General features: G+C 44.1%; 2 protein-coding genes and 1 long non-coding RNA gene across 6 annotated transcripts; 2 read left to right on the top strand and 1 right to left on the bottom strand.

Moving 5' to 3' along the window:
* The first annotated feature begins 32 nt into the window (after nt 1-32).
* LOC116217268 lies at nt 33-1,036 on the top strand. The gene is made up of 3 exons (XR_004161598.1): nt 33-450; nt 558-709; nt 847-1,036. It is a non-coding gene; the product is annotated as an uncharacterized LOC116217268 (long non-coding RNA).
* A 279-nt stretch (nt 1,037-1,315) lies between these two features.
* Nucleotides 1,316-27,100, bottom strand: C17H12orf43 (chromosome 17 C12orf43 homolog). Of its 4 annotated transcripts, none has more exons than XR_002120393.2 (7): nt 26,768-27,100; nt 25,813-25,911; nt 25,096-25,169; nt 24,678-24,768; nt 23,946-24,321; nt 5,649-5,763; nt 1,316-5,217 (listed from the first exon to the last, which is right to left on the bottom strand). XR_002120393.2 is itself a non-coding variant. In XM_010720259.3 (6 exons), exons 1-5 carry the CDS (start codon nt 27,061-27,063, stop codon nt 23,970-23,972), a joined length of 912 nt encoding a protein of 303 aa, XP_010718561.1. In that variant the 5' UTR covers nt 27,064-27,100; the 3' UTR covers nt 1,316-5,763; nt 23,946-23,969. The 4 variants fall into 4 exon arrangements, 1 of the variants encoding a protein (XP_010718561.1); XR_002120394.2 differs by having other exon boundaries at nt 1,316-5,055; XR_002120395.2 differs by having other exon boundaries at nt 1,316-4,920.
* HNF1A (HNF1 homeobox A) lies at nt 6,936-21,910 on the top strand. The gene is made up of 10 exons (XM_010720257.3): nt 6,936-7,703; nt 14,572-14,771; nt 15,682-15,868; nt 16,152-16,390; nt 16,539-16,696; nt 18,398-18,599; nt 19,911-20,102; nt 20,355-20,476; nt 20,771-20,912; nt 21,019-21,910. Exons 1-10 carry the CDS (start codon nt 7,369-7,371, stop codon nt 21,144-21,146), a joined length of 1,905 nt encoding a protein of 634 aa, XP_010718559.1. The 5' UTR covers nt 6,936-7,368; the 3' UTR covers nt 21,147-21,910.
* Nucleotides 27,101-27,148: the final 48 nt, after the last annotated feature.

Genomic DNA, 27,148 nt, shown 5'->3' with positions numbered 1-27,148 from the left:
CGTGGGGGCGGGCGGTGCGCGGCATCACGTGCCCACAACACGCTCACGTGCCGCCGCCGCGCGCACGCGCGGGGAGAGAGCTCGAGGCCGCGGGAGGTGGTGGTGGTTGTGGTTGTCGGGCCCGGCCGCGCCGCGACTGTGCGGGCGGGCAGGTAATAGTGAAGGCTGGGAAAGGGGCGGGGAGCCGGGTTTGACCTGCCCGAGAAAGGGCTGTGCTGAGCTCTGGAGCTAAGGATGGGCTTTGTGCCGAGGCTTTGGGTTGTGCCGAAATACAAAGAGTCCGGTAAGGTGGCTCTTAAATTCGAGCATTAGACGAAGCGTGAATTTTCTCTCGGCTGTGCCTTGGCTCCAGCTCTGCTCGGTCGGTTTCCCCATCAGCAAAGAGGGAACCGCGGTGCGCGCACACGTCGCACGGAGGGAACGCCTGGCCCCTCACTTCAGCTGCTTTCAGTAAGTTGGTGCTGCGCCTTGGAGGCTTCTCTGCTCCGTTTGTATTCGAAACTGTGCTGCTCTGGAAGTGGAAGGAGGTCGTGTTCTCCCCGTTCTGCTTTCTGTAGGGTTCTTGCAGTGGTCCCACAGCTTTGGGATGCTGTCACACAGCTCTGTGCCTCGCGGGCAGGAAGGAGTTCAGAGCTGCTGACATGATCAACGCTAAGAAAAATCCGCTTGAAATTGGATTTATCAGCTAGGGGGGAATACCAAAAGCACGGTAACCAACAGGCTCACTGGCTCCCCTGTGGGTGCACCGTTAGATAGGAGTCCCAGCATCTCCTCCCAGCCCGGCTCAGGTTGAGTTACCTTGCGAGATGTTCTCCTCTCTTTGACTGCCTCTCTTTGCTCCCACAGCTCGCCCACCACCCCGCTGCCCATCTCTGTAGGCATTCAACTCTGCCGTGTGGTGCACGGACAGCAGGATGAGTCACAGAACCTTGAGCTGGAGGGAGCAGTGCCGAGCTGACCCTTCTGGTGGAAGTCATCGTTTTTCCTCCCCCCCTTCCTCCATCTCAAATTAGAAAATAAAACAAGCTCGAATTTCTGGAGAAATCCCCTTGCTTTTCCTTCCTTGTCCCAGCAATGCAACATTTAGTAACAATTAGAAAGCTGACAAATAATTTGAAATCTTCGCTCTGCTGTGATGCAATCCCAGGGTAAGGATATTCATCCCTTTTCAGTGATTATGATACAATGAATGCAAAAGAAAAAACCTCTCCCATCTTTTGAATCAACACAGAGGAAGATAAACAAGTGTTTCAACCTTGTCTTGATACTCAACATTTTTTTCCCCCCCGGAGACGTTGTAAAACAGAGATTGGTATCTATAAAGCAACAGTATTCCTGTTTATTGAAACGCTTCCAATTTCTATCTTGCAAAATTTACAGCACATTAATTTGACACAAGTGATTTTTAGCTGATGAGCTATTGAAGTATAATTTTTTTTCCAGCATCTCAGGGTTGGTGCATAAACTACTACATGATTTTGCAAGCTTGGTCTATCATTACGTTAGAGTAGCTGGATGAATTCAAGGAGAAATGTGTTCCTCCTTGCAGACCCAGCACCTGTGTTACTCTAAAGGGGAGCACAGCCTGCATCCCCCCAGATAATTTTCTCATAATCTCTTTTGTATGTGCTTGCTTTGGACCTACAGGGGAGCTTTACTCTGAATTTCAGTGAGAATGTACTCTGACATTACAAAGCCCTTCCAAAACCGCTGTTCTGTCTGGTGTCTTTGATATAGACTGATGCACTGCTTTGACTTGTCAAAGTATTTCAAAACTAGCAGCATCCAAAAATATTGTATTTTCTTTTATGTAGCTCTCAGAGCACAGATGGGAAAGTATGTGGAGAATCAGATCAAAGGACTGGCTGCAAAGTCCTCACCTCCTAAGGGCTTAAATGGCGTTATCCAACTCTGCCTTTATGCCTTTATAATGGAGGTGGAAAGAGAGCCAGAATAGATTCATGTAGATTCACTTCACCTTTCAGGAGAGGACATAATAAGTAAAGCTGTCAACCCTGCATGGCTTTGGGAGGAACAAATGGCATGGAAATAAGTAAAAAAGGAATGAAAAAAATGAAGAGATCCAGTTTTGACAGTATAGCTCAGAGCTATGCTAGGCTATTCTGCTTGTAAGATCCTCATGGGATTCCCCTTGATAAAAAATAATTAAAACGTGCTCTGACCAGTATGCGACATGATTCTCTTCACTACCACCTAGTGGGAAACTCCTTCATTAACTGAGCTCTTCAGCTGTTCCTATTCTCAAACATCCTCACCCTGATGATGGAGGCTGTCTGTATGTGAAGGGGGAACTGACAGATGAATGAGAAGGACACTGTCCTGATTCTCTGTACCAGAATAAGAATTGTAAAGAGGGAGATCACCTCTAATTTAAAGCCATTGGGTCCTAAGGCATTTTCACACCAGAACTCCCCGCTCTGCATCTGCTGTAGTTCTTAATGGCTGCTACAGTTCAGCCTCAGCATCACCGACAATCCCAAAGTTTAAACACAGCCTTTGATCATAAAGAGCAAAACATTCATTTTTCTGAATGCAACTGCATCCTGCCAGTAGTGATAATGAGGAACTTGTTAGGCTGTTCCTGTGTCTCAGTTACAACAGAGCATTGCCCTCTAAAAATTTTCTGATTGTACTCTTACTTGTAATTGAAAGTAGGAAGGAGGAAAAAAACAACAACAAAATAAAAACTAACTTTCCTTTTTTGTAAAGTCATTTTTTCAGTTATGTTACTATTCATATTTACAACAAATATTACTCAATTAAAGCATTAAATGTGTATATATTGGGAACATTAACACCATGTATCTGAGTCCTTTCCCACTGAGATACCCAGGGTTTGCACCAACACTGAAATCTGACCCTCTGGAAACAACACAAACAGCAATTACCTTGGATTGTTCACAGTCCTGGGTACCACTTGGGACTGAGCTCCCAGGGCACAAATTAGAATCAGTTTTGTCATTTGCATTCTTTTTTCTCCAACCGTGGAAATAGGAGCAAACACTGTAATAATAACTCTCACATTTCACAGGGGTGATGTTAAATGCCATTCAGGCCAATGAAGCATTTCGCACTCTCAGCAGGAAGAAGAGTAAAATGGTAAAGAATTACTAGGAGAACCACTTCTCTGCATTTCTTCCACCAGTGGTAATGTTCCCACCGCATTCACAGACCCATACAAGCTCGCTCTGCGAGCATTTCTGTCATAGAAATAGTTAGATTTCTTTCTTCCCTTTTGTGTTCCTTGAAGTCACATTGGGCTGCCTTTATCTTAGCTAATTACTGTATTTTTTCATCAGGAACTCTTAAGGATGGATATAACTGAACACATGAAAACAAAGGTAACAGTCGTACTGATACTAGAATTCAGGCTTTGGGAGTCTATTGTCTGCTCTCCGGTCTGTTCACAGGACCCTACTGTCTATTACTTGGGTTTTTCCCTGGTGTAATAAGGAGAATACAGACTAATAAGTCTAAATAATAAGAAAATCCTACTGTATATTCTACTATATACCCATTTATACTTTCATGCAGCGGCTGCCAGTATTAAGTAATCCACAGTTCAATTACTCTATTAAATGCAGCAGAGAAAGATTATGTTGGAACAGTTAATGGAGGAAGTGGACACATCCTTACCTAAAATGGCCTAGACTGTCTGTACTTCAGGATAAATGAAGAAAAACATAACTGAAAAACATATAACAGTGCAAAGCATTCAAGCATGTTTAAAGAGTCTTTACTATCATAGAATGGAATCGTAGAATGGCCTGGGTTGAAAAGGACCACAATGATCATCTAGTTTCAACCCCCCTGCTACGTGCTGGGAAATTATGTTTATTCTTTGTTTGCCATTAAAATAAAATAGAAATCTGACTTTTTGTGATTACTAATTGATATGTTTCTCAAATGTGCATCTAAACCAATCTGTTAATAAAACATTATTCACAAGCCTGCTGCTACTGCTGGCCAGTTTAGTGTAGTAGAGCTGCTTATGTCTTATCATTGAAGCACTGAATTTAAGGAAAAGCAAGCAATTTTGCAGCAAGAAATTTAAAAGCAGGTACTGCAAACAAGAGAAGAATGAGCAAAATCATTCAGTATTTCCAAACTTGAAGAGCTGGCCCTGCCAAAACCACCAGGATCACATCAGTCTGAGTAATTTAAGAATCAAGTCACGGCCCAGCAAATTGTTGCAATTAAGGAAATCAACACATACTAAACACTGGTAATAAATGAAAGTGAGTACAGCAAAACAAACTCCTTTCAAATACTCATTCTCAATGCAAAATCTGTGAGGTGCAATTTAGCTACAGAAGTATATTGTTTGGGTTATGGCACTCTACTGTTTACTTTCTGCTCTGCTACTAGAACTGGAATCCAGCCTTAAAGCTTTGCTGTTACCCACCTTGGCCTCTGCTATCCTTAATACCTCACACCTCCCAGCAGCATGTTATGGAAATGGTAAAAACCTGAGAAATACCATATTGCAATCTGTTGTGTCAGTGCACAAAATAGGAGTGCTAGGTAATACATGGCAGCAGTCTCCTCTCTTTTTCCCAAGTGCACGGTCTGATTGCTCATAATTTGGAACTCTGAAGAAACACTATAAAGATCACTAGTTTTCCTGCACTGGAGAACTGGAGAACCTGAAATACTGAACAGAGCCTCAAAGCATTCACTAACACGGGCTGGTGAGTTACAGTGAAGGTAAAGGTGATGAGGGAGTTGTTTAAAGAACACTTATTTCTTTCTTCTTTTCTTTGTTGTTTATGTGCCTATAGTTTAGAATGTTAAAGTGATTGAGAAGACTTACCTCCTTTCCAGTACTTGAATAGATTCCATATTCAGCTCAGGATTCTCCACGTGGCATCCAGCCGTAGCATTCAGTGAGGTCCCAACCTACAAGCAGACGTTCATTTCGTGGTTCTCACAGTCTTCAAATCCCACTGGCTTCAAGACAGGCTGTTCTAAAAGCCTCTGCAGCTGCAGGGTGCACAGAATCAAGGCAGAAGGCTTCTGGGTGTATAAGGAATCCTTGAAACCACACAATATAGGCAGATCATTTGTTGCTACGTTTTCTTCTCTTTACAGTTCCCTTGGCAGACTGATGGTTATTTTTGAACTCGGGGCTGTGTCCCCCCTCACCCCCAAAGCACACAACAAGCACGTACACTCACAGAACTCAGAGCAGGCAACCTTTTAAATAAGAACAGTGATAACAGTCTCCATCTTAGTTTAAATAAAAGAAATCATCATACCACAGAAAAAGATAAATAAGTAACGTTGTGTAACAGAATCTTCTCTGTCATTCATTGCAGGAGACCCCCAATCTGTTGTCTTCACTCTTAAAATCCTTGAATTCTAAGGATGCATTACGAATAAACTATGTATTGTGGTTGGATGCTGTAACTGCAATGCACAATTACTACTATTGGCTATGTCTTCTAGGGTGGGGTGGGGATGAGCAAAATTGTAATTGGGAGTAAAACGCACACAAATTGTATCAAAGCATCAGTAGGAGAATCTCAAATCTCACCGCTTCTTAAATGCTCTTTTTGTATTACAATAAACATGAATCTTTGAAACTAAAAGACATCTTTTTATGTGTTCACACTGGAGTTTCTTACATTGTTTTAACGTGGACTCCAAAAGGTTACTTCTTTTTAGCCTTCTGTAGCCATCTGAGCTGTTTTAACATGCTGCAGCAAGGGGAACGGGTGGTACCCTGGGTGTAGATGCCATCTGAAACAAAAGGTGACAGTTAGCAACAGCCCTGGCTGGGAAGGTCAGCCCAGCAGCCCAAGCACATCTTGCTGAGCCTAGAGGAAGGAGGGGGGTCTGATCTGAAAAACACTCTGTCCTTCAGCTGCTGACTTGGCCCCTTGTCACAGGCACCTCGAGAGCATAAAGGAGGAATAGGAGCCCAAGCCATTCCGAGCACTGTGTTGGAATACTTATTGCTTTTGAGACAGTTCTGTTGGGCTCCCCTTCGCTTGGGCTTGGTGGAAGTGATATAAAACAAGGCGAGTGGCTGTCCATAGGAAACTTCCACTAAAACAACAGTTCTAAGTCCTCCTGTTGATCACGTAAGAAGGAACCATTTACAAGATGCTCACGCACCATCAAGTCCATGCCAAGTTATTTCTAATTCAGCCATTCAAAATGGATAAAATCATTCATATATTTTCAGACTGGAAAATATCATCTAATAAAGATTCCATGAGAATTGCCTTAAATTATTCTAGTGAAGTTACAGAGCATGTTTTCAGGATTCAAACAACAGGTGGGAGTAGAACATTACAGCAGGGTTGGTATCAAGAGACTTAGGTGATAAATGGGAGCCAAAGCTGCCCAGAGCACTTCTCAGAAGCAGGGCAGCTGCAGATAGGGATTCTCAGCATGTACCAACACCCAGGATTAGTCCTTACCATGTGCTTGAATCACAAGCCCAATTGGGCAAGCAGTATCTGAATTATGTGCCCACACAGCTTTTTCTCATCAATTCAGCAATAAACATAGCAAGTTCTAATGATGGTGCTATGTTTGCATATTTAGATACCCAGCAAGCCAAAGGCAAAAGCAAAAAAAATCATTTAAGACTCAGTGCTCTGCCACAGAAATCAGCAGGAGCTCCAGAACATCCTGTGGGTCTTGGGAACACTCAAACCAACCCAGTGGTCACTCGTCTCTACTGGAGGGCTGTACAAAGGCAAACCAAGCTGCCGAGGCAGTATTTTTGCAGCCCAAAGCTCTCAGCAAGGGCTGAGAGTGGCTCAGCCCACCACAGCTAAAGTCAGAGTAGGCTCTGCAACTTTCCAACATCGGCGTATGCAACTCTTCCTTGTAGGTACTCTACTTCTTCTTTCTCTAAAATGAATGGGGCCAAAAGTAAGTCTTGTTTTTCCACTCTTGTTCTCTTAGTTTTCTTTCCATAGCTTACTTTTCCATGCTGGCAGACCTTCTATCCCTTCATTTTCCTCTCTCCGCTTCCCTCCCTTTCCCCCTCCCCCTGCTTTCTCTCCCTCTGCACTTTGTGAACTGCTGCTGCAGTGCTGAAGTCCAAAGTTCAGTAACTTGCTAAGCACACAGATAAATATGAACCTTGGAGAATTTACCAATGTAAACAGATAGCCAAGGGTCCCTTTATCAGCACTGGCTCAGGACAGTCGTGGGGGGTCCGAAGTGGCTCAATTTTGTATTTTGTTTTTTTTGGGGGGGTGTAAAGGCGGGAGGCTGCGCTGTGCCCGCTGCTGACAGTCGGGCGTGTTACCTCAGGAACATGGTGTAGGGAAGCTGGAAGCAGGATAACGTGGAACTCAAAACCCAAGGAACACCAGCCTGAAGACCATGGTCTCGAAGCTGAGCCATCTTCAAGTGGAGCTGCTGGGAGCGCTGCTGGAGTCGGGGCTAACCAAGGAGACCCTGATCAAGGCACTGAGCGAAGTGGAACCCTACGTGCTCCAGAGTGAAAGTCAGCATGCTATCAATGCCCTGCAGACAGAGAAAGGGGAGTCCTGCCCCGAAATCCCCAATCTCCCCAATGGAATGGGGGAAACCAGGTTGTCAGAAGATGAAACCTCTGATGACGGGGAGGAATTTACCCCTCCGATAATGAAGGAGCTGGAAAACTTGAGCCCTGAGGAGGCTGCTCACCAGAAGGCTGTGGTGGAAAGACTATTACAGTAAGGAAATAATTTGCTGCTCCTCTTTGCTGCTCTTTCTTGCATTCTCCCGCTAAGTCTCTTTTTCTTACCTTTTATGCTCAGCGTGCTCACAACTGATCTAGCTGCAGAGTTCCCATCCATGCCCAACTATCCCCCAGAACACTCCCCATACTCTTACAGATGCTCAAACTTTCTCTCTTTTAATTTCACTTCAAATGCATAAAGGGAGCCACAGAGCCTGATTACGAGTTTGAAACGCTTGTATCATCAGGCTTGAGAACAATTCATGGGCTGCATAAATTGCATCTCTGACTAAACGTTAGTTTCTGCCATTTATACTTTATAGGATTCAAAATTTCAGTCATCAAGGAAAAAAAAAATATCTGGTCACACTTTTAACAGGTTTTTAGCATCATATTAGCCAGTGACTTTATGGTAAAGTGAAGCTGTGAAGTTTTCCCTGCTAATTTTAAGGCGATAAATATTTTTTAACTTTACTGCTCTTTGAAGTATTGACAGTCAAAGACAATCCAAGGGAACCTCTCATCCCACGAGTGCTTAGTTATCCTGACTTAAGTGGAAATTTTCTTGTAGAAAGAACACAAATCAAATACCTGCAGTGAGGCAGAACCCACTGCTTCTACCGTCCACTCACTGTCACAGCTATAAAGTACATATGCAGCAACAACTGCAGGTTCTACACCAACACTATTTTGCATACACACATTTTTAATACCAAAAGGCAGGCAGAGCTCCCTAACCAGTAAGTCTTATGACAGAGAAACATTCACTGGGATTACCATTTGGCATTCTTCATGGGACAGTATTTCTGTGGGTAAAGAGATTTGCCCAACAAGGATCATGTCCATCCAAGCAATCTAGAACCCCAGAAGCAGAATCTGCCCATCTGTTTTGGGGGGTGGACATTCTGAAATCTCAAGCTGACAGAAAATCCAAGACATAGCAGTGAGCTGCACCTAAAATCTTCATTAAAACTGAAAACCCAGTTCGAGAATTTCTCAGGCATTGCTGTCTCCCTCCTCTTCACTTGCAAACAAAATAAATATTAAAGGTAACAACAAGAAGCGAAACATCAAATCCCACCAGAAAGGCCAAAGCCAGAAAAACAGCAGCTCAGAGTTAGCACTCACCATAAATACTTAGGAGATGGAAGATGGCGGACTGGAGCTGTGACAGCTGCATCCAACAGAGGTAAATTCACTGGATCAGCTCTTACCCGGGTGGGGAAAGCACTCCCAATAATTCAGTTTTCTTTTTGGGCCAGTCTCTCTTTCTTCTCTTCTGCTCTTCCATCTCTGTTACACCTTTTAGCCTCCTTTGTTCCCCTTACCTCTCTCCCCCTCATTCTTCAGACCTATTCCCTCTTCTCTCCTCAGTTTTGTCTCTGCTGCCAATCCTCCCCTTTTGATGTCTTCCTAGCCAATTTTTCTCTCCTTTCCACACATTTCCTTCCCCTCATCCTTGCCTCCTTCTCGTCTCCCTGAGACTGCGTACAGGTCTTGGGGTAGTTTGAGACCAGTGGCACCGGGCGGGCCCTGGCTAGTTACTAATTATCCAATGGCTTTATTATTTCTCTTTTGTCTTATAAATTTATAGATGAAAAGCCCCTGATAAGCTTTTTGATCATTAACTTCCGATCAGGTATCTCTCCACAAGGGAGACCATGGAAGCTGAAGAGGAGCTCCTGGCTTTGCCCCATTTTCTTTAATGAATGGGTGAAGCAGGACTTCAGTGCTATCGCTTGTGATCTGAGAACAGGCTCACGTATGGAGGGAATTCCTTCCTCCCAACTTCACTTTAGCACAATTTCTGGTTTCTGATCATCTCTGCCTTCCTAGGTGCTTGCTACTGTTTTTTCCTGTGCATATTATCAGTGCTCAGCTCAAGCACAACTTCCCTTGCAAACCTGTGACATTAATGCTTTCTGGCCAACAGTCTCACATCTCTCTGCAAACAGTCAGTTGAGTAATATTCCCCTTTTACAGAGATTCTGCGACTTACCTAAAACCCTAAGAGGGTAGAGAAAAGGATAGGTGAGAACCAGAGTCTCCTAAGCCTTACCCTGAGTTGTAATTGCAAAGCTTTGTTCTGAACCTCAGAGCTCTCATTCATCAATCCCAAGTACCACAGGACAGAGCAATGCACCAGGAGTCCAAAAAGATAGAATGTATTTATGGAGGAATATAATAGATTAAAACTATTCAAGGTGAAGTGAAAACACTAGGAAGTCTGTATTGTCAAGTATCGCATTATATAGAACTTTGATCAGAAAATACATTCAAAGCTATGTTATGTCTGAGAATCTATTCCAACTATCTGAACCAATTTCAGGGTTTGATAATTTCTAAGCAGTTGTTGCTTACTAAAGCCTTTTTCTTTGTTTTTACAAATAAACCTTTCCATTAACAGAGGCCAAAAGGTAACGTCCTTAAAATAATATTGTAATTACAGACAGGACAGAAGAATCTGTAATAGGAATTACTCTATAATAGAAATTACTTCTAGCAATGAATAGAAGGAAGGAAGGCAAGAAATCTCCAAGCCCAGGTATTCCCAGTAGAACTTAAATGATTGCAAAACTACTTATTTCAGCATCTACACAAGGATTTCACGTCAAGAAATCAGATGGAGGCTCTTTTGCCTTTAGAAAGAACTTTCTTCAGGCTAACAATCCCTGGTCTAATATCGTAGACCACATTTTAACAGAGAGATTGACTTGTGGGCAGCTACAGGCAATACAAGACAGTCTTTGTGGTAATTGCAGGTATTACTCGTTAAGTAGTACCAGAGGGAGTCCATTGCTAGGCTTTCCAGGAGATGGAAAGGAAAAGTGACAGCACTAAGAGACCCAACACATCCTCACAGGACCACTGAAGTTGGAAGCGTGGTTTTAAAAGCACAGAACAAAGCTGAGTAAGCTAGGAATTAGACAAGAAGCTGCAACACAACTGGGTGATCCTATGGGCATCTATTACATTTTGTCCCTGCAGAAAACAACTGATAAAGGCAGTTCAGATTGACGCTTCTGTAGTGAGGAATTGACATTTCATCCCTAAATGCCTCATTGATCTTCCACAAATTTGCAATCTGAGCAACATCCCTTCTAGATCACCCTACAGAGAGAAAGAACGGCCTGGTATTACCGACAGAAGGCAAGAGAGAGGCGTCCTTGGGAGCAGGGACAGATCGTGTTACTGCACGGCCAGAGAATGGCGAGAGGTTTAGCAGCAGTTCACCTGTAGGGCAAGGAGCAAAATTCCATTAGGAAAGAGAGAAATTGAGATAAGCAACAGGTTTCCCCTAGAGGCAGGGTCAAAAGCATGCCTTCCTTGAGGAAAAAAAGAAAGGCGATGATAAAGAGTCAATATCTTCCTCACGTAAACTGTCTTCGAGTTGCTGTAACTGGGGAAAGCTGAGATGAAGCTGCCACACCCCTTCCATTTCCACATATAAACCAAGATGAGGTGAACCAGGCCAAGTTCATCAGAAAGGAACCCTGTTGATGGTCTTACCTTCCCTGCTCTCTGCCCAGCACGGCTCCAGGTGTGCACTGGCATCAGTGAGGGCTGTCTAGCAGGCTCCAGAGGAAAGGCACAGAGCACGGCGCTGAGAAATTCACAGCTCTGAACCTCTGCATAAGTGAGCTCTGGTCCAAACGGCAATTCAGAACCTGCAAAGGATTCTCTTGCCTGAGAATCTGAGAACAAGAAAGAAGGAAAGGAGAAATAGGGGGAAAAAATTGGGGAAGAAGAAGGGAAAGAAAGGAACAAAGGAAAAAGAAGGAAAAGTCAAGAAGAGTGAAGGAAGGAGAATGTCCCCCGAATGTTACATCTCCAGCTCTCTGGAATGGGTTTTCTTTAATGCTAACAACTTGATATTTACTTTCCATTTAAATTTGAGATGTTGCTATAAATTATCAACCAGCCTCTTGTTCCCTTTGAGTTTATAACTAACTACCTGGGTTACTTATTGTTCAGGTAACAAAAGGGAGGTGAAAACGCCCTTAAAAAGTGACCTCAAAACTAAGAAAATGGGAAGTTGGAATGGAGAGAAGACCCAGGCCCCTGTGGCTGAGATGAGTCAGAGAGAGTGGCCATGCTCAGAAGCTGAAAGCAGGACAGTGAGATTTGGGAAGTAAGCATTACGTGGGAACAACTTCCAGGAAGAACTTAACATCTCCAAAACAAGAATGGGATGGGGAGGTAGCTTCTATTCTGGAAGAATGAAGATAAAAAAAAGCAGAAAACGAGCTTGCAGGTAAAAGAGAACTTGAGTGAGGCACACCCAGTTCTAACTCACTGTGGAAGTGAGATTTTAGCACATCTACAACAGGAAAACTGACAGTCAGTGACAGTCCTACCACTGGTGAAGGAATTAAGTTTACCTTATGAACTGTGTGACAATGATGCAGACTCCGCAGGTGGAACTGAGCATCTGGGCAACAGCTCATTTCAGGGTTCAGCTGAGCAGCTGCCATTGCTTATTCTGTGATGTAGTCCAGGGCCAAAATAAATTGCTGCACTGACATTACAGCCCGTGTTTTGATGATGTACAGAGTAGTTTGGATTACATACAACTTTTTATGAAATTATACTGTGGTAAGACTTCCCTGCAGCATTTTCCCTTACAGAACCCTCTCTGCTTTGTCTCAAAATAAAACAAACAAACAGAAAAGAAAGCACAAGGCTTTGAACTACTGTGAAAAAGAGACTCTCAGATTCTTCCTGCTTTGTTCCTACAACAAAGAAGCAAGGATCTTGACAGGGAAGACAGAAGTGACTCACCATCAGCCTGCAGGAAGGAAATCAATATGTAACAGTGGTTTCCATCAGTAATGACACAGTCCCTCCTTTCCCCATCTGAGCCAGAGCTCAAATCTAAGAGAAGAGATTACAAGTTTGAGCCTTCTCTGTGTAGAGACGTGTGTAACAAATTCAAGGCACATGTGCTGGCTAGAATATATCACAAATACTGAGGGAGGAAAGACACTGAAGATGGAAAAGCTCTGTAAGTTCAGCCCAATTTGAGGCTTCTGAAAAGACAAAAGATAGTTAAGGGAGTAGGCTAGAAGATTGAAGCTTTGTAAGCAAGTGTACCATCATATGTATGTACCATCATAAAGAGAAGCAAATGGTCCTAATTTAAGAAAACAGATTCTTCAGAGAGCTGTAACCAACCCTGCTTCTGCCATACATACAACGGCAGCAGAGCTTGCTCCTTGGACTACCCAGCCACTGTGAAAGGCTGTGAAGGGAACAGAGATAAGGGTATTTGCACTGAGAGAACAGGTGTGGACTTTGTCCTGCTTATCACTTTGCAGCCTCTGGCAACCTACTGAATCAACAAAGCCTCCAACAGTACAGCTGTTGCCAGTTGCTCAGATCTCTGTATTCTTGCTACACATCACCCACAATATTAGAAATATTTTTTCATCCCTGTTGCTCCTTTGATGCTGGTGTTAGATGCAACACCATTGTACTTCTACAACATGCAAACCTTCTCCACCAAATATCCTGCATACAAAAACAGAAGGATGCTTTGTTAAAACTGAACCAGAATCTTTGCCATAGAGAGGCCCCTGAATTGATTGGTTCTAGACTGCCTGTTTTCCCATCTTCCTATTTTTACTGTAATTTTCAGCCTCAGTGAAACTGACAAACACAAAGAAGTCACAGTCAAAGTCACATTGTCTATTCTCACAAATTCATAGAATGCCTCAGCTTGGAAGGGACTTTAAAGATCATCTAGCTTTAACTCCCCCGCTGTGGGCAAAGCACCCAATAGATCAGGCTGGGCCCCATCCAAACTGGCACTGAACACCTCCTTAGGAACAGCTGTGGATATTTTCATTAGAGGTCTTAATCAGAGATTCACGTTCATTATAAAATCCCAATTCAGATTAGCTTCAAGTTTTCCTCCAGCTGTTACCCCAAAGGAGGGTGGCAATAGGAGGAATTAATAGGTTGCCTGTTCTTTATAGCATGTAGGAGTCTGAGTGGATCTAGATGTTAATCAGTGTGTTCACATAATGCAAGGCTGATGCACAAAATCATAATGCCAGATTGCTTGGTGTATACGTATTACATGCATAGCTGTCCTGCGACAGTATGATGAAAGCCTGTTTTCATTGCCTGAATCTCTCCATGTTTCTCATCCCTGACAAGATTTAGGGCACGAGCTAGGTTCAGCATAGTAACACAGTGAATCTGCCTTGGAAAAATGAATTACACCTATCCCAAGCACTTATGCCTTAAAGAGGATAGAGAAGAAAAGGTAAGTAGAGAATGGCAAGATAGTTGTCATCTCTGAAAAACAGATACCTGTAGTCATAACATATCCAGCTGAATGCTGAGATCCAATGTCACTTCTCTCCCCACAGCATTATTTACTAGCAGCAAAAAATGCTTTATTACTTCCCAGCAGAAAGGGATGTACATTCCTTGTCTGCATCACTTGTCAGCACTTTCTATCATTTACAGATGGCCATTGCCTGAACAGAGCAGGGCAAAGCCTTGTATAAAAATAAGCACAGATGGCAAAGACTGCTGCCATGTTTTGGAAAGTTCCCCTGATAGCCAAAGATGGCTCCTTCTAAGGGGAGATCAAAGTGCCTACAGAGATCTGCTTGAAGGAAGCTAGATACATCTTTTCCACCTAATTTCTGACAGATGCTGTGCTCTGGCCACACAGAGAACAGCTCTCCTTTCTCCAGCCAGTTAACGCTCCTGCCTCACCAAATGCAGTGGTGCTGACTGATATGCATGGTGCACCTAGGGAAGCACCAGTGCACCTCCTTGCAATGCAGGTCTGCCTAGTGCAGGTGTTACAGAGAGCTCTCCTGAGAAGTATTTTCTGCTCCTTCCAGAGAGGATCCCTGGCGGGTAGCAAAGATGGTGAAATCCTACCTCCAACAGCACAACATCCCTCAGCGCGAGGTGGTGGACACCACTGGTCTGAACCAATCCCACCTCTCACAACACCTCAACAAGGGCACTCCCATGAAGACCCAAAAAAGGGCAGCCCTCTACACCTGGTACGTCCGCAAGCAGCGAGAGGTGGCCCAGCGTAAGTACAGCAGTAATTGTTCTCCAGTTTCCAACTTCATAAAAGCCCATGCTCTCCCTTGCTGATCCTTACTGCACACTTCTATCAAGGAAAAAAAATGCAGGAAAAGCCATTTCTGGAAGCAAGCTTAGAGAAATCCACGTCAGTATTCAGTAAAGTGAACCTAACTGCACATGGAAAAATGCCCTGTCACAAAACAGCCTGCGGTTACCCACTCCATCCATCACTTTGCTAAAGGGATGCCAACTAACATTATTCATTTGCCATTGGAGTTTGAAATCCATCCGCATACTAAAACAGTGTACCTGATACATTACAGACATTTCTCAGGCATTTCTATCTGAGCACCAGGCAGGTACAATTTTCAACTAAAGCAACAGTTCCCCTAGCTGCAAAAAGCTATTTTTGCACTTTTGTATTGTACTTGCCATAACAAACCACTGTAGGCTATCACCTCATACTCCAGGCCCTCCCTATACAGACACCCATTGGCAACCCATCACTGCAGCATGCGCTTCTATATTCAAGAATCTACCTGGAATCTCTCATTTAACTTTGTATTCATGAGTTGCAATTAAAACGAGACTGTCAGCCTCTGGGTTGTTCCAGAGAGCAGGACCCCAATCATACTTACTCTAAAGCCTCCCACATCTGTTTTCACTTCCCCAAGGTGGGAGCTGAGATGCAGTGCATGCAAGAGAAGGGGCAGGACAATACAGTCCTGCTAGGAACATCTTGACTATTTTAGCAGATTATGGAACTTTATTTCTACCCTGTCTAGATTCAGCCCTCTGTTTTCTATGACATTTCCTCTAATAGTAAGTTCTACTGGGCCTGCTGGGCAACAAAATGGATGGAAGTACTCAAAATGCTTCCAAAAAGCAAACTCCCTTGCCCTTTTCTGCTGCAGAATTCACACATGCTGGTCAGGGGATCTTGACAGAGGAGCCCATGGGAGATGATCTGCCCACCAAGAAGGGACGAAGAAATCGCTTTAAATGGGGTCCTGCCTCACAACAGATTCTGTTCCAAGCCTATGAGAGACAGAAGAACCCCAGCAAGGAAGAGAGAGAGGCACTGGTAGAAGAGTGTAACAGGTAAAGAAGGGTGCCTGGCTCTTAAGAAGCTGTGCAGGGTCTCTGCATGCTTGGTGTGCTAAGGCCCACATGAAGCAGGGTTGTGGCATCAGCCATATTTGAATCCAGACTGGTGAGCATTCCCCGTTTGCTAAGGATGCAGTAATGCCCCACGTCTTGCTGTACCCAGCAGGATCCTTCCGTGTGGTGTGTAAGACCACAGTCACTTTGGGGTTGCACACTTACTCCATGCCTTTGACTGAGGCAGATTCAGCAAAACTCTTTTTGTGCTTTCTCTTAACAGAGCAGAATGTATTCAGAGAGGCGTTTCCCCATCTCAGGCCCAGGGTCTGGGCTCAAACCTGGTGACCGAGGTGCGAGTTTACAACTGGTTTGCCAACCGCAGGAAGGAGGAGGCTTTCCGGCACAAGCTGGCCATGGACAACTTCAGTGGGCCGCAGCCCACCTCTGCTCCCCCTCTAACTCCTCACAACTCCTCCTCCCTTCAGCCGCCTCCTGCTCTCTCACCCACCAAAGTTCACGGTAAGAAGCAACCCGAGGGAGATCTGAAAGGGAGACGGCAAACCCCCCCTTGACCTGAACGTCTAGAGATGAGCGTCCACAAATGAAACTGAGCTTAGCACTTGGTGAAGTGAGTTTTAACAAAGAGTTTCCCCCTGTTGTGATGCAGGTGTGAGGTACAACCAGCAGCCAGCCAGTGAGGCAGAGTCCTCCAGCAGCAACCACCATGGGAACAGCTCCATGGTGACCACCCAAACCATCCTGCATCAGGTTTCTCCCCCTGGGCTGGAGCCCAGCCAGAACCTACTGAGCACAGACACCAAGCTGGTAAGTGATGTACATCAGAGTACTGGTGACTAGAGGGTGGTCACAGGTAGACTCTTCAGAAATGGTATTTCCTAGAACGCCCTTTAAAACAATCGTATTACAGATATAGGACAACCACCTTGCACTGACTTTGCAACATGAGAACTCTTGGGATACCCGTGCACTCCGGACTGATGGGGGTGGGCATTAGGACATGGAAGCACAGGATTTCTTTAATACTAACCCAAAAAAATCTATTGTGGAAAAACAAACAAACAGAACAACCAACAACAAAAGAACACAGCTCCAAGTATGATACGATTTGATTTCCTTCCTCCCAGGAGGCTTTTTTCCTCAACTCCCTTTTCCCAGTCACACTCATCACCTCTCTCACTTGAACACTGCATATCCCAAAATAGTTGATCAGACACCAATGAGATTAACAGATCAGAGACCAGTTACACCATTGAAATATGTACTAGACATCTAGATTGCAGCAACTTACCTTCCTCAAATCAAGTTTCCGAGAGTTTTTTTAATTTAAAAAAAAAAAAACAAAACAGTAACTCTTTCTACTTAACTAGCAATTGAGCATTAGGGCAACATTACTGGTCTTCTTCAGTTTGCACATGCTCCCCTGCTGTTGGCAGCAGTTTGCATTAGTGCACACTGTCCCAAGGGAAAGCTAAGTTCACTATAAATCAGCTTGATTTAAATCTCTTTTTTTCTGTTTTCTCCTCAAAGAGAAAAGTCTTTCATGAGATGCTGAAAGTCTTCTAAAGCCATCTTCTAGAACTGGTATTTGTGTGATACTCTGTCCCACCACTTAACCTGCTGGTGCTTGTTCTTACTAAATGTTCTTACAGATTTTTTCTGAGGGGGAAGGAAGAAGTACAGTATAAGTCACTGAAATTTCTCCATCAGCCAATTTATTTGAATGACCTTTTGCTGTTTCACAATATCCCAGCTACAGATCTCTAAAGGGCTTTGCAAGTTCAAACCCCGTCAGAGCACAGATAGAGGTGATGTGCTTCATTTCAGAGGTCAAGAAAACAGTCTAGTTATCAGATTTCTTGGTGACTCGAGGTCACAGCCTAAATCAGCAAGACATCCAAGCACAGAATTTGTCCTGTCCAACAGATATGCTTCCCCTCCAACAGCAAGGAACTGTTAATGTAGCCTGAAGAAAATATTTTATGAGAAGAAAAAAAAAAACCTAAGGAATATTTTCAGCAAGCCCTTTAAAATCTTAATCTGAAAACTCACTGGCCACAAAAAGACACTTGCTGAGAGGAAGGGAAATTACAGGCACTTCTCAGAGGAAGGGGTGAACAAGGAAAGAGGAACTCCTGGATTCTGTAATGAGCTTCCTTCCGAATTTCTCTGGGCACAGTCCTCTTCCCTCAGTTGTGAAGCAGAGGGCAAACTTTCCCTTCAAAGAGAGTGCAGTGGGACTGACCTCACCTGTGTTTGTACAGCCCTCATAGTCTTTAAGTATGAAAGAACTATAAGAGCAAGGATTTCCTCTTCATATTTCAACACCTGACCTTTGCTAGTTAATTGATGAGCATGAGACAACAGAAAGACTGCAGACAAGCAAAGGTGAAGTCTTTCTAGTTAGCAAGGGGTCAAGGGCAGGCAGGCAGAATTTGCTGACAGCTTTGGGACTTTCCACACTCAGCCTGCTGCAGATGGCTTTTCCACTGCCCTTCTCTCACACAGATCTCAGCTCCTGGAGGAACTCTGCCCCCCGTCAGCACCCTGACTGCCCTGCACAGCCTCGAGCAAAACCCCCACGCGCTGGGCCAGCAAACTCAGAACCTCATCATGGCCTCACTGCCTGGCGTGATGGCAATCGGAGCTGGTGAGACCTCGTCCCTGGCACCTGCATTCACCAACACCGGCGGCTCCACCCTGGTAATAGGTGAGCAGCGTGCTTGGTTGTTTGCTCTGGTAACTCTGCTCATCAGGACTCTGGTGCAGAGCTACATAGAATTACCTCCCTCACCCTCAGAGATAAAAGCACTAATTTGGCACTGAGACACCTGGGGAAACACACAAACGCTAAGGATCTTCAACTGCACTACTGACAAGTACCCGTGAAATTAAGGGACAGACATCATTCATGTTAGAATTCAGTCACACAGAAACACAAGTCTTGAGAGCAAGGGATTCTGTGATCTGTTCCTACACCAATGTTTTTTTCTACTGCTGTGCATCTTCCCAAATATAAACATAATGCCAGCTTCAAATTAAGGGAATTTAAGCATGTTCACAGTGAAAGACAAAACATCCTGCTCTACTTCCTGCAAAAAGCACATGCAGTCATCACTCCTTTTTTTAACATTTTTTTTTTTTTACCTCAACAGTTTTTCTGGACTGCTATCAGATTTCTTTTCACTCCAGGAAAAACCTACTGCCAAAATGCATCTCATTAGAGAAAGGAGAATAAAATGTGTGCTCTCTTCTTCCTCTTTCTTCTCTGGAAGAAAGAGGTCCTGTTTGTCAACAAACATGAACTAATTTCCACGTCCCAATTTATAGCCAAGATTATGATATTGATTCCAATTCTGTGCAAGCCAAGAAGAAGAATAATTAGAAGAGATTTCCACAGTGTTAACATTCTCTCAGTGCTAGAGAGGCTTGATGAAGAGGGTGTAGTAGGAACATACCCTATATATCCAGGAATATGGTATAGACAGAGATGAGTACTGACGAGTGAAACCTTCTGCCTTTCTCACTGGTTCAAATTCCAGAATTCAGCAGCCCAAACAAAATGAGCTTAAGCTTCATTCCATGTGGCTGGGCAGCTACAGCATCGTCATCTATTACCTACAACTTAATATAAAAGGAAAGAATAAAGGAATGAGACACTGAGATGATGCTCTGAGTTCACTTCTGAGCGAGGACTCCCCAGTGGAAATCTACATCATGTTATCACTTAAGTGGAAAGCGATCTGTACAGGTACAACAGGAGGCACTGCAGGAACAAACACGGGAAGTCGGAGAGCTTTTTATAGTACCTGTCTGCATTATTCCTTTTGCACTTACCTGCTTCATTTTCACAGGCATGAAATCTACTCCCAGTCACAGTGAACAAAGGGATTTCCTGCAAAGCAGAATCTGATCCCACTGCTCCGACAGACCTGCTGTGACTGCTTCAGAGGTTCCTGTTGCAGAGCAGCCGCTCCTCCCATAGCATGCAGCGCCGCTGTCATCACTCCTTGTTTTTCAGGCCTTACTTCAACCCAGCCCCAGAGTGTACCTGTGATAAACAGCATGGGGAGCAGCCTCACCACCCTGCAGCCAGTCCAGTTCTCCCAGCAGCTGCACCCGTCCTACCAGCAGCCCCTCATGCAGCAGGTCCAGAGCCACATCAACCAGAGCCCCTTCATGGCTACCATGGCCCAGATACAGAACCCCCACGGTGAGAGTGCAAACTCATTTGCTCATACAAAACAAAACACTTTGTTCTGGAGCATTTGCTGGCTCTGAAACTTAATTGCTATAATTATGAAATTATTTTCCTCTTGCATTCATCCTCTTGTCCCTCAGTTCCCAGTATTTCAGAGACAGGCAGCAGGTCTGCACACACAAAGAGAGAAACTCAGCCAAACCAACCTCATGCAAAGCTCCAGCACCCACATGATCTTGGTTGTTTTTTTTTTCTCGTGTACAGCTCTCTACGGCCCTAAGTCTGAAGTGGCCCAATACACACACACAGGCCTCCTACCACAAACCATGGTGATAACAGATACAGCCAATCTCAGCGCCCTGACTAACCTGACACCAACTAAACAGGTAACTGCCTTAGCACGTGTCTCCCCCCACCTTACAGCTGCATCAGTCTGCTGGGAGCTCCTTACTTCTCAAAGAGCTTTTGGGTGTGTGGTCAATGCCATTCCAGCAGAATGATCTCATCTCCTTGCCTTGCTGGAGACATTAGAGCAAGCTTCTCACTGCATCATCAAGGATTTAATCTCCTTGGAAACAGCACCTGCTCATTCTTTCTAATCCTCTTCCCCCATCTCTTCCCCCTAACATCCCATGTTAATAGGGATGTAGAAACCAGGCACTGTTAACTCTTTTCTCCAGGCATTCACATCTGACTCAGAAACCCACACAGACTCTGGGATCCATACACCAGTATCACAGGCACCAGCAATACACCTACAGAACCAAGACACAACCATCCAGCACCTTCAGTCTGGTCCTCGCCTCACCTCAAGCCCTGCTGGTAAGAGGAGCAGCCACTTACTCTTAAACCACATATTGCAAATAGGTGCACGTGTGAGGAGGGGACTGCACTGTTTGTACCTAACTTCCACCTGTGCTTTTAACAGTGTCCTCCAGCAGCCTGGTGCTGTACCAGAGCTCTGACTCCACCAACAGCCACAGTCAGCTGCTGCCATCCACTCACAACGTCATTGAGACCTTCATCTCCACGCAGATGGCATCCTCCACTCAGTAACACCAAGACAACCACCCAAAGGGAGGCTGCCAGGACCAAGGCATAAGGTGCAACTCCAAATGTGTTTGCCATCATTGTCACCACTGCCTTCCACTGGAAAGAATGGTTGCTGCAGTCAGCCAACCTCCAGCCCCTACTGCCTCATAAATCCCTCATTCAGCTGCCTCCAGAAGAGATGGCTCAGGCTCAGAGCAGGAGCTATGGAACAGTGATGCCGGCACTGATAGGATCCACTGACCCCCAAAACCAAACCCAACCCCACAAGCCAGCCTAGAATGACCAGACATCCTTGTGGATGCTGAAGGAGTGCTATAAAGTCAGAGATCTGACTGGAATACAGCAAAAAATGCCAAGATGTATGTGGAACTTTGGTTCTGCTCACCTTCACTAGGTTGGACCTGTACAAACCTGCCAACACCAAAGTAAGCCATGCAGAAAAGAGAAAAATTGAGCTGTCAAAAAAGGGACTCCATCTTTAATGCACTCTCCTCCTTTGATGTAAGGAAACCTGAACTGGAATTATGAGAGATAATATCAATTTGGAGGCAAGAGTGAGAACCTAGCTTCTGACTGTGCAGTGAAAGTCACCAAGAAACTGAATCAGGAATGGCTTGGCAAAAACCTGTCAGTACAAGATCATGGACTACAAGTTGTAAACCCCTTAATTAACTACAAAATCCCAAACATTCTCAGTTCAAAATGACCTGTAAAATCATGCTATCCTAGTGGAAATGGCTTGGTTTACTTTTTTTTTTTTTATTATATATAGCTCTGCTTTGTTTTAAATGCAGAAATTAAAGTTTAATAGCAGCAAGGAGACTTCAGCTCTCTGCATTAACCACGTGGATTCTCACTCACACATTCTGCTGAGTGACCCAAGGGTGGCATTCTCCACATGTCCCTGACACTGCACAACATCCAGTGGGGCTCCACGCTCCACAGACAGCAGTAGTTCCCTCAGTGCTCTATGACAATGTCAACTTGGATGGATTTTATAGAACACTGTTCACTCCTGCCTTCCCTGTAGGATAGATTCTGTAGTTCTTGATATGAAAATAATTCCCCTGGAGTCTAAAAGCCTTATTTGCACTAAATGAAAACTTTCTACGTACATAATTCCCCCTCTAATTCCCCTCTTCTTTATTTACTCTGAATCTTTGTATCACTGGTATGTCATACGAAAAGCCCCAGTTAACATGTTTTTGCCACTGTGACAGAGCTGTTCTTTCTACTGTGAGCAGGACAGTAGAACATGCTCAAGATTCTTAACAGATTAAGATACATGAAACAATTAAACAGTGAACTCTTTGGTCATCATACCTGGAAATTTCAGTATTGCAGATAACATAACACATAACTGTTTATGCCTGTAAGAGCTTCCTCTAGATACCACCAAGCACCAGAAATTAATTTTGGTCACTAGGTTCTCTGAGAAATTTTATCCAAGGATAATTTCCTAATCTCCCATGTGCATTACTTGCAAATCAATTTTAAACTTCCATTCAGAAACAAAAAAAACATATAAAACAAGACAAGAAATGTTATGCATTTGACATTTGAGGTGCTAGCTTCAGAACACTGAAGTTTTATCTGGCCATAAAACAAATAATTTCAGTCACGTCCAGATTACTTCCAAGCCAATTTTCTATTTCATCCATTTTTTGGATGCCAAGTGTGTTCTCCTGAGTGACAAACAGCAAGGATCTGACAGTAGGAAGGAAAACATCTTGTTTCCTTCCTGTGTTCAAAGAGCATCAGCGCACTATTTTGGTTTCTCTAATCCAGCTTTTAGGTCTCCTGAATAGAGCCAATGAATTAGATCTACTGAAACTCAACAGGAGCAGAGCATTGATCCAAATAACAGCTTGTTTCTTGGAATACTGCAGCTGAAACAAACAGATTAAGAGCTATGCTAAAAAGTACCAAAACCCACTGTGTTTCACAGACAAAAGTCATAGTGAACCAAAACATGGTCTGAAATTCAGCCACTGAGATTTAAGTATTTCCTGTACCAATTTCACAGCATTGATCAGAATCAAACAAAAAGCCATCTTCAGCCCATTTCATCTCTGCTGGGGGAACTATTTAACAGCAAGAAAGCTGCTGTCCCACAAACCTGCCAAATTAAATAAGACTAATAGTGAATAAGAATAACAAAAAAAAAAACCAGAAAACTCTAAGAGAAATTTAGAAGGATGCAGCAGAACTGCTTGTTTTTAACAACCTCAAAATAAGCTCACTGCTATCTTTGTTTACACGCAGGGGCCCTGGAGAGGTGTGGACTACAGAGGGATCAGGAACACGGCAGGTTTCAACAGCAGATTGTTACGATAATCACAGAGGGGGAAAAAAAATGTGGGAGGGGGCAGGGACTAACATCTGGTAGATGCTTTTCACTAAATGAGTTTCCCACAGGCAAATCAAAGCGAAAAAGAAGTTGACCACCTGCTGCCACGTAAACCAAGTTCAATTCATCATACGCTTTCTCCAGGAGACAAGATTTGGTTTCAGCATGTGAGAGAACAGATCAGAAGGGATGCAGCTATGATTACACCCCTCCACCACACTGGTCTGTGTACAGTATTTAATCCTTTCACACTAGGACTGCACAAGCAGCAGCACAGATAACTGCTGTGCTAGGAGAAAAACGCTCCCCAAGGGAGGTCAGCAATATAGGAAGTCACTTTAATTAGACTCCCAGGTCAGAGCTTTTAGAACAAAAGCTTTGCAACTTAGTTCTCCCTCATCTGCAGTAACTCCATTAGTTTTTTCCCAGGATCGTTCATTCATCACCATCACCTGTCCATTTGCAGAGCAAAGCATTTATTCTCTCTCTTTCTTCTTCTTTTTCTTCTTCACAGCCCCTGGTGACACCGTGTTGTTATCTGTATGATTGCTGTCCTGTCTCTTGTGTTGTCCATTTGCAGAAACCAACCGTGGCAAATCTCTGCTGTCCTGGTCACACTCTGCTGGGTCTATTATTTTCTCTTCAGTTTTGTTCTCTCCCTTAATTTTCTTTCTTTTCTTTTTCTTCTGTCTGTGCTCCACATAACCCTGACACGTATTCTGGCTGAAATCCTGGGACAGTGCAGGAAAAGCACTTTGCTTCAGAATGTCTGCTGCTGACACAGCAGCCTCCTGGTACTTTTGCCACTCTTGGTCACTGTCTGAGTCACTAGAAAGGTAACAAAAGGGAAGGAAATTATGCTATGTTTCCCTTGAATTCATCCAAAGCATTGAAAACAGAACTATCTAAGATCAGAACACTGAATGAACAGCCAGTGGATCCAGGATTCCAGTGCTTACAGTCAGCATTTAAAATTGTTTATATCTCCTATTTGTATTTAAAAAAAAATGGAAAGAAAAGAAAGAAAAGAAAGAAAAATTGCTATTTTCAAATATCAGTCATATAAATACACCACTTAAGCTCTTCAACTTTCTAATCCCACGGGAGAGTCTCTGCTGCCTCTGAAGCATGAAAACAAGGGCTGGAATAGCACTTCAGGAGCAAAGCAGCTGACAACACCTCACCTGGAACTGGGTGGCCGTCTCCTCCTTGGGGCAGGGCTTCGCTCTGATTGCCCACAGCCTCCTGGGACAGAGGAGGAGAAGAGGCGAAAACCTAAAATATGTATTTAGAAAGGAATTTTAGCCAAAATACGGAATAAGTGAGAGTAATCAACAACAGTCTCCCTAGGAAAGCCTGCTGTAGTTAACAGATGGCTATACTTGACAACAATCATCTGTCAGTCTGCAAAGGTTTAGGACACAACAGTCAGGACAAAGTAATGGCCTTTATTGATGCTAACAAACCCTGTGCCACTGCTTTTTAGCCAGTAAAGAGCTGGAACTACAACTGGCACTGGACAGGATCCATCTCACTTGCTATTATTTGATTAACTGCATCAGCAAATGGCCACGACTTGGACATGACATGACTAGGACTCACCATCATCTCCACAGTCAAACTGCTGCACACAAGCTGCTGAAGGTCCTGATGAATCCTTCAAGACAGTGATGAAACTAAACAGAAAACTCTGGTTAAATGTTAGATAGGTTTGTACAACCTGAGCTAAAATTGGAAGTCTATAGGAAACAAGACCAGGGTGATGTTATGGTTTCTTTTTTTTTTTTTAGTGAAGTTTCAATTCCCTGCTTGCAGAGCAGACCATGCCTCCTCTCCTTAGCAACATATGACACAAGAATGACTTAGTTCTAAAAGCCAACTTTAAACACCAGGAATTCTAGTTGCAAGGGTGATATTCGCACACATAATAGACAGCAGGAGGCCCAGACAGATGCATACTGCCAGTAAAATCCTGAACTCCGCACAGCTTTAGGGTGCAAGAGAGGAAGGTTCTTATGTTTGCCTTTAAATGATGATATGGTACCCAAATTCTTCTTTTTCCTCTCTACAATGCATTTACAACCGAGGTAAATGGAGACTGGCGGCGTTGCAAAGAAGTCATTACCAGAGGGACACAACAGGTGAACCAAGTTAGTTCACAGAATATTGGAAGTTTGCATTAAATGCAGAAATGAAGGAATTGAGAAGAAAACAATTTCTTCAAGTTGCACTTGGATCTTTAATTTCTTGCTTTTAGCACAGAGAAGCATCAGTGTACTTTACCCATACAACAAGCCTTTTTAGTAGCAAAGCCAATACCTGTCTAGCATTGCTCCCAGTTTCTTTGCAACGTGTGCTCTGAACTCTGGTGTGGTCTGTAGCTCATTTCCATCCTCATCATGGTCATTCACCTCACGTCTGTTTAAAATAAAATAATGATCATCTCCTTCAAGAGCAATAACATGCAATACTCTCTCTCAAACAGGAGATAAGGGGCTGTAAAATCTCCCACCCTGTAGTAACTAATTCATGTTGAGTTGATAAGGGACAACTGCTAAGGAAAGCAGAGAGCTCAACAGTTCAGTTCCTAACAATGAGCTAAACATCATTCAGCCATCTCCGTGAAAGTAATAGGATGATTTTCTCATTGAAATAACCTGCAAAAGCAAACAAATGATGGTAGGACATCCCTTCTCTGGTAGGTACAGTGTACTTCTTGAGTACACTGCCACAATACATGCAAAACCTGTCCCAGGAGAAAAGATGGCACCGTGCTGCATGGCTGACAGCTTTTGAAACCAAGCCTGCAGAAATGCTGCAAGCTTACACAGGTCAGCATCCCCTTTGTTATAAGGCACTTAATTCAGACACTGCTTTCCCACCCAATAAATGATTAGCTTTGCAATCACATTGTTATTATTTGCCCTTCTGTATATAACCCTCCATTCTTTAAATAAGAAGTTTTGTCATACATAACTATTAATTTTTGCATGGCAGGGGCACGGAAGAGTTAGGGCACAATTAGGGCATTTCTGACAACTTGAACTCATGCTGAAACTTCCAGCAGACATTTATTTTCGATTGCTTTTGCTTCACTGTTAGAGGGATAAGGAATATACTTCCAAAATAACTTCATTCATTTATTACAGTTAAGCATCACTGCACATTATAATTGTACCAAAGGCTTTCCAGTACGAGGCAACACAAGGCATTAAGTAGCACACCTCAGATTTTTCTTCACCAGAACACAACCCCGAAGCCCGCAGAGCAATACCTTAGGCTGGGCCGAGCAGCCTCCCGCTGCTCAGTAGGACGTGAGAAAGAGCTGCGCCCAAAGCCTGGCACAGGCAGGGCACCGCCTCGTCTCTCACCGCCTCGGGACTCCGCCTGCTGCTTCGCGCAGTCCCAGGCCGCCTCCCGGAATCGCTCTGCCGCCCCGCCGCTGCTCTCCGAGTCCGAGTCGCTGTCCGCGCTCGTGCCGTCCCTGGGCGCCGCCATCTTGGAGCCGCGCGCGCCGCGGGGCATGCCGGGCTCTGTAGTCCTCCCGCCGGTCCTCCTGCCGCAGGGCATGCCGGGCTCTGTAGTCCTCCTGCCGGTCCGCCTGCCGCAGGGCATGCCGGGCTCTGCAGTCCTCCTGCCGGTCCGCCTGCCGCAG

This window comes from Meleagris gallopavo, chromosome 17 (assembly GCF_000146605.3).
Source record: "Meleagris gallopavo isolate NT-WF06-2002-E0010 breed Aviagen turkey brand Nicholas breeding stock chromosome 17, Turkey_5.1, whole genome shotgun sequence".
NCBI classification, from domain to species: Eukaryota; Metazoa; Chordata; class Aves; order Galliformes; family Phasianidae; genus Meleagris; species Meleagris gallopavo.
Note: the sequence above shows the minus strand (reverse complement) of the source record. Positions and strands in the feature narration are given on the sequence as shown.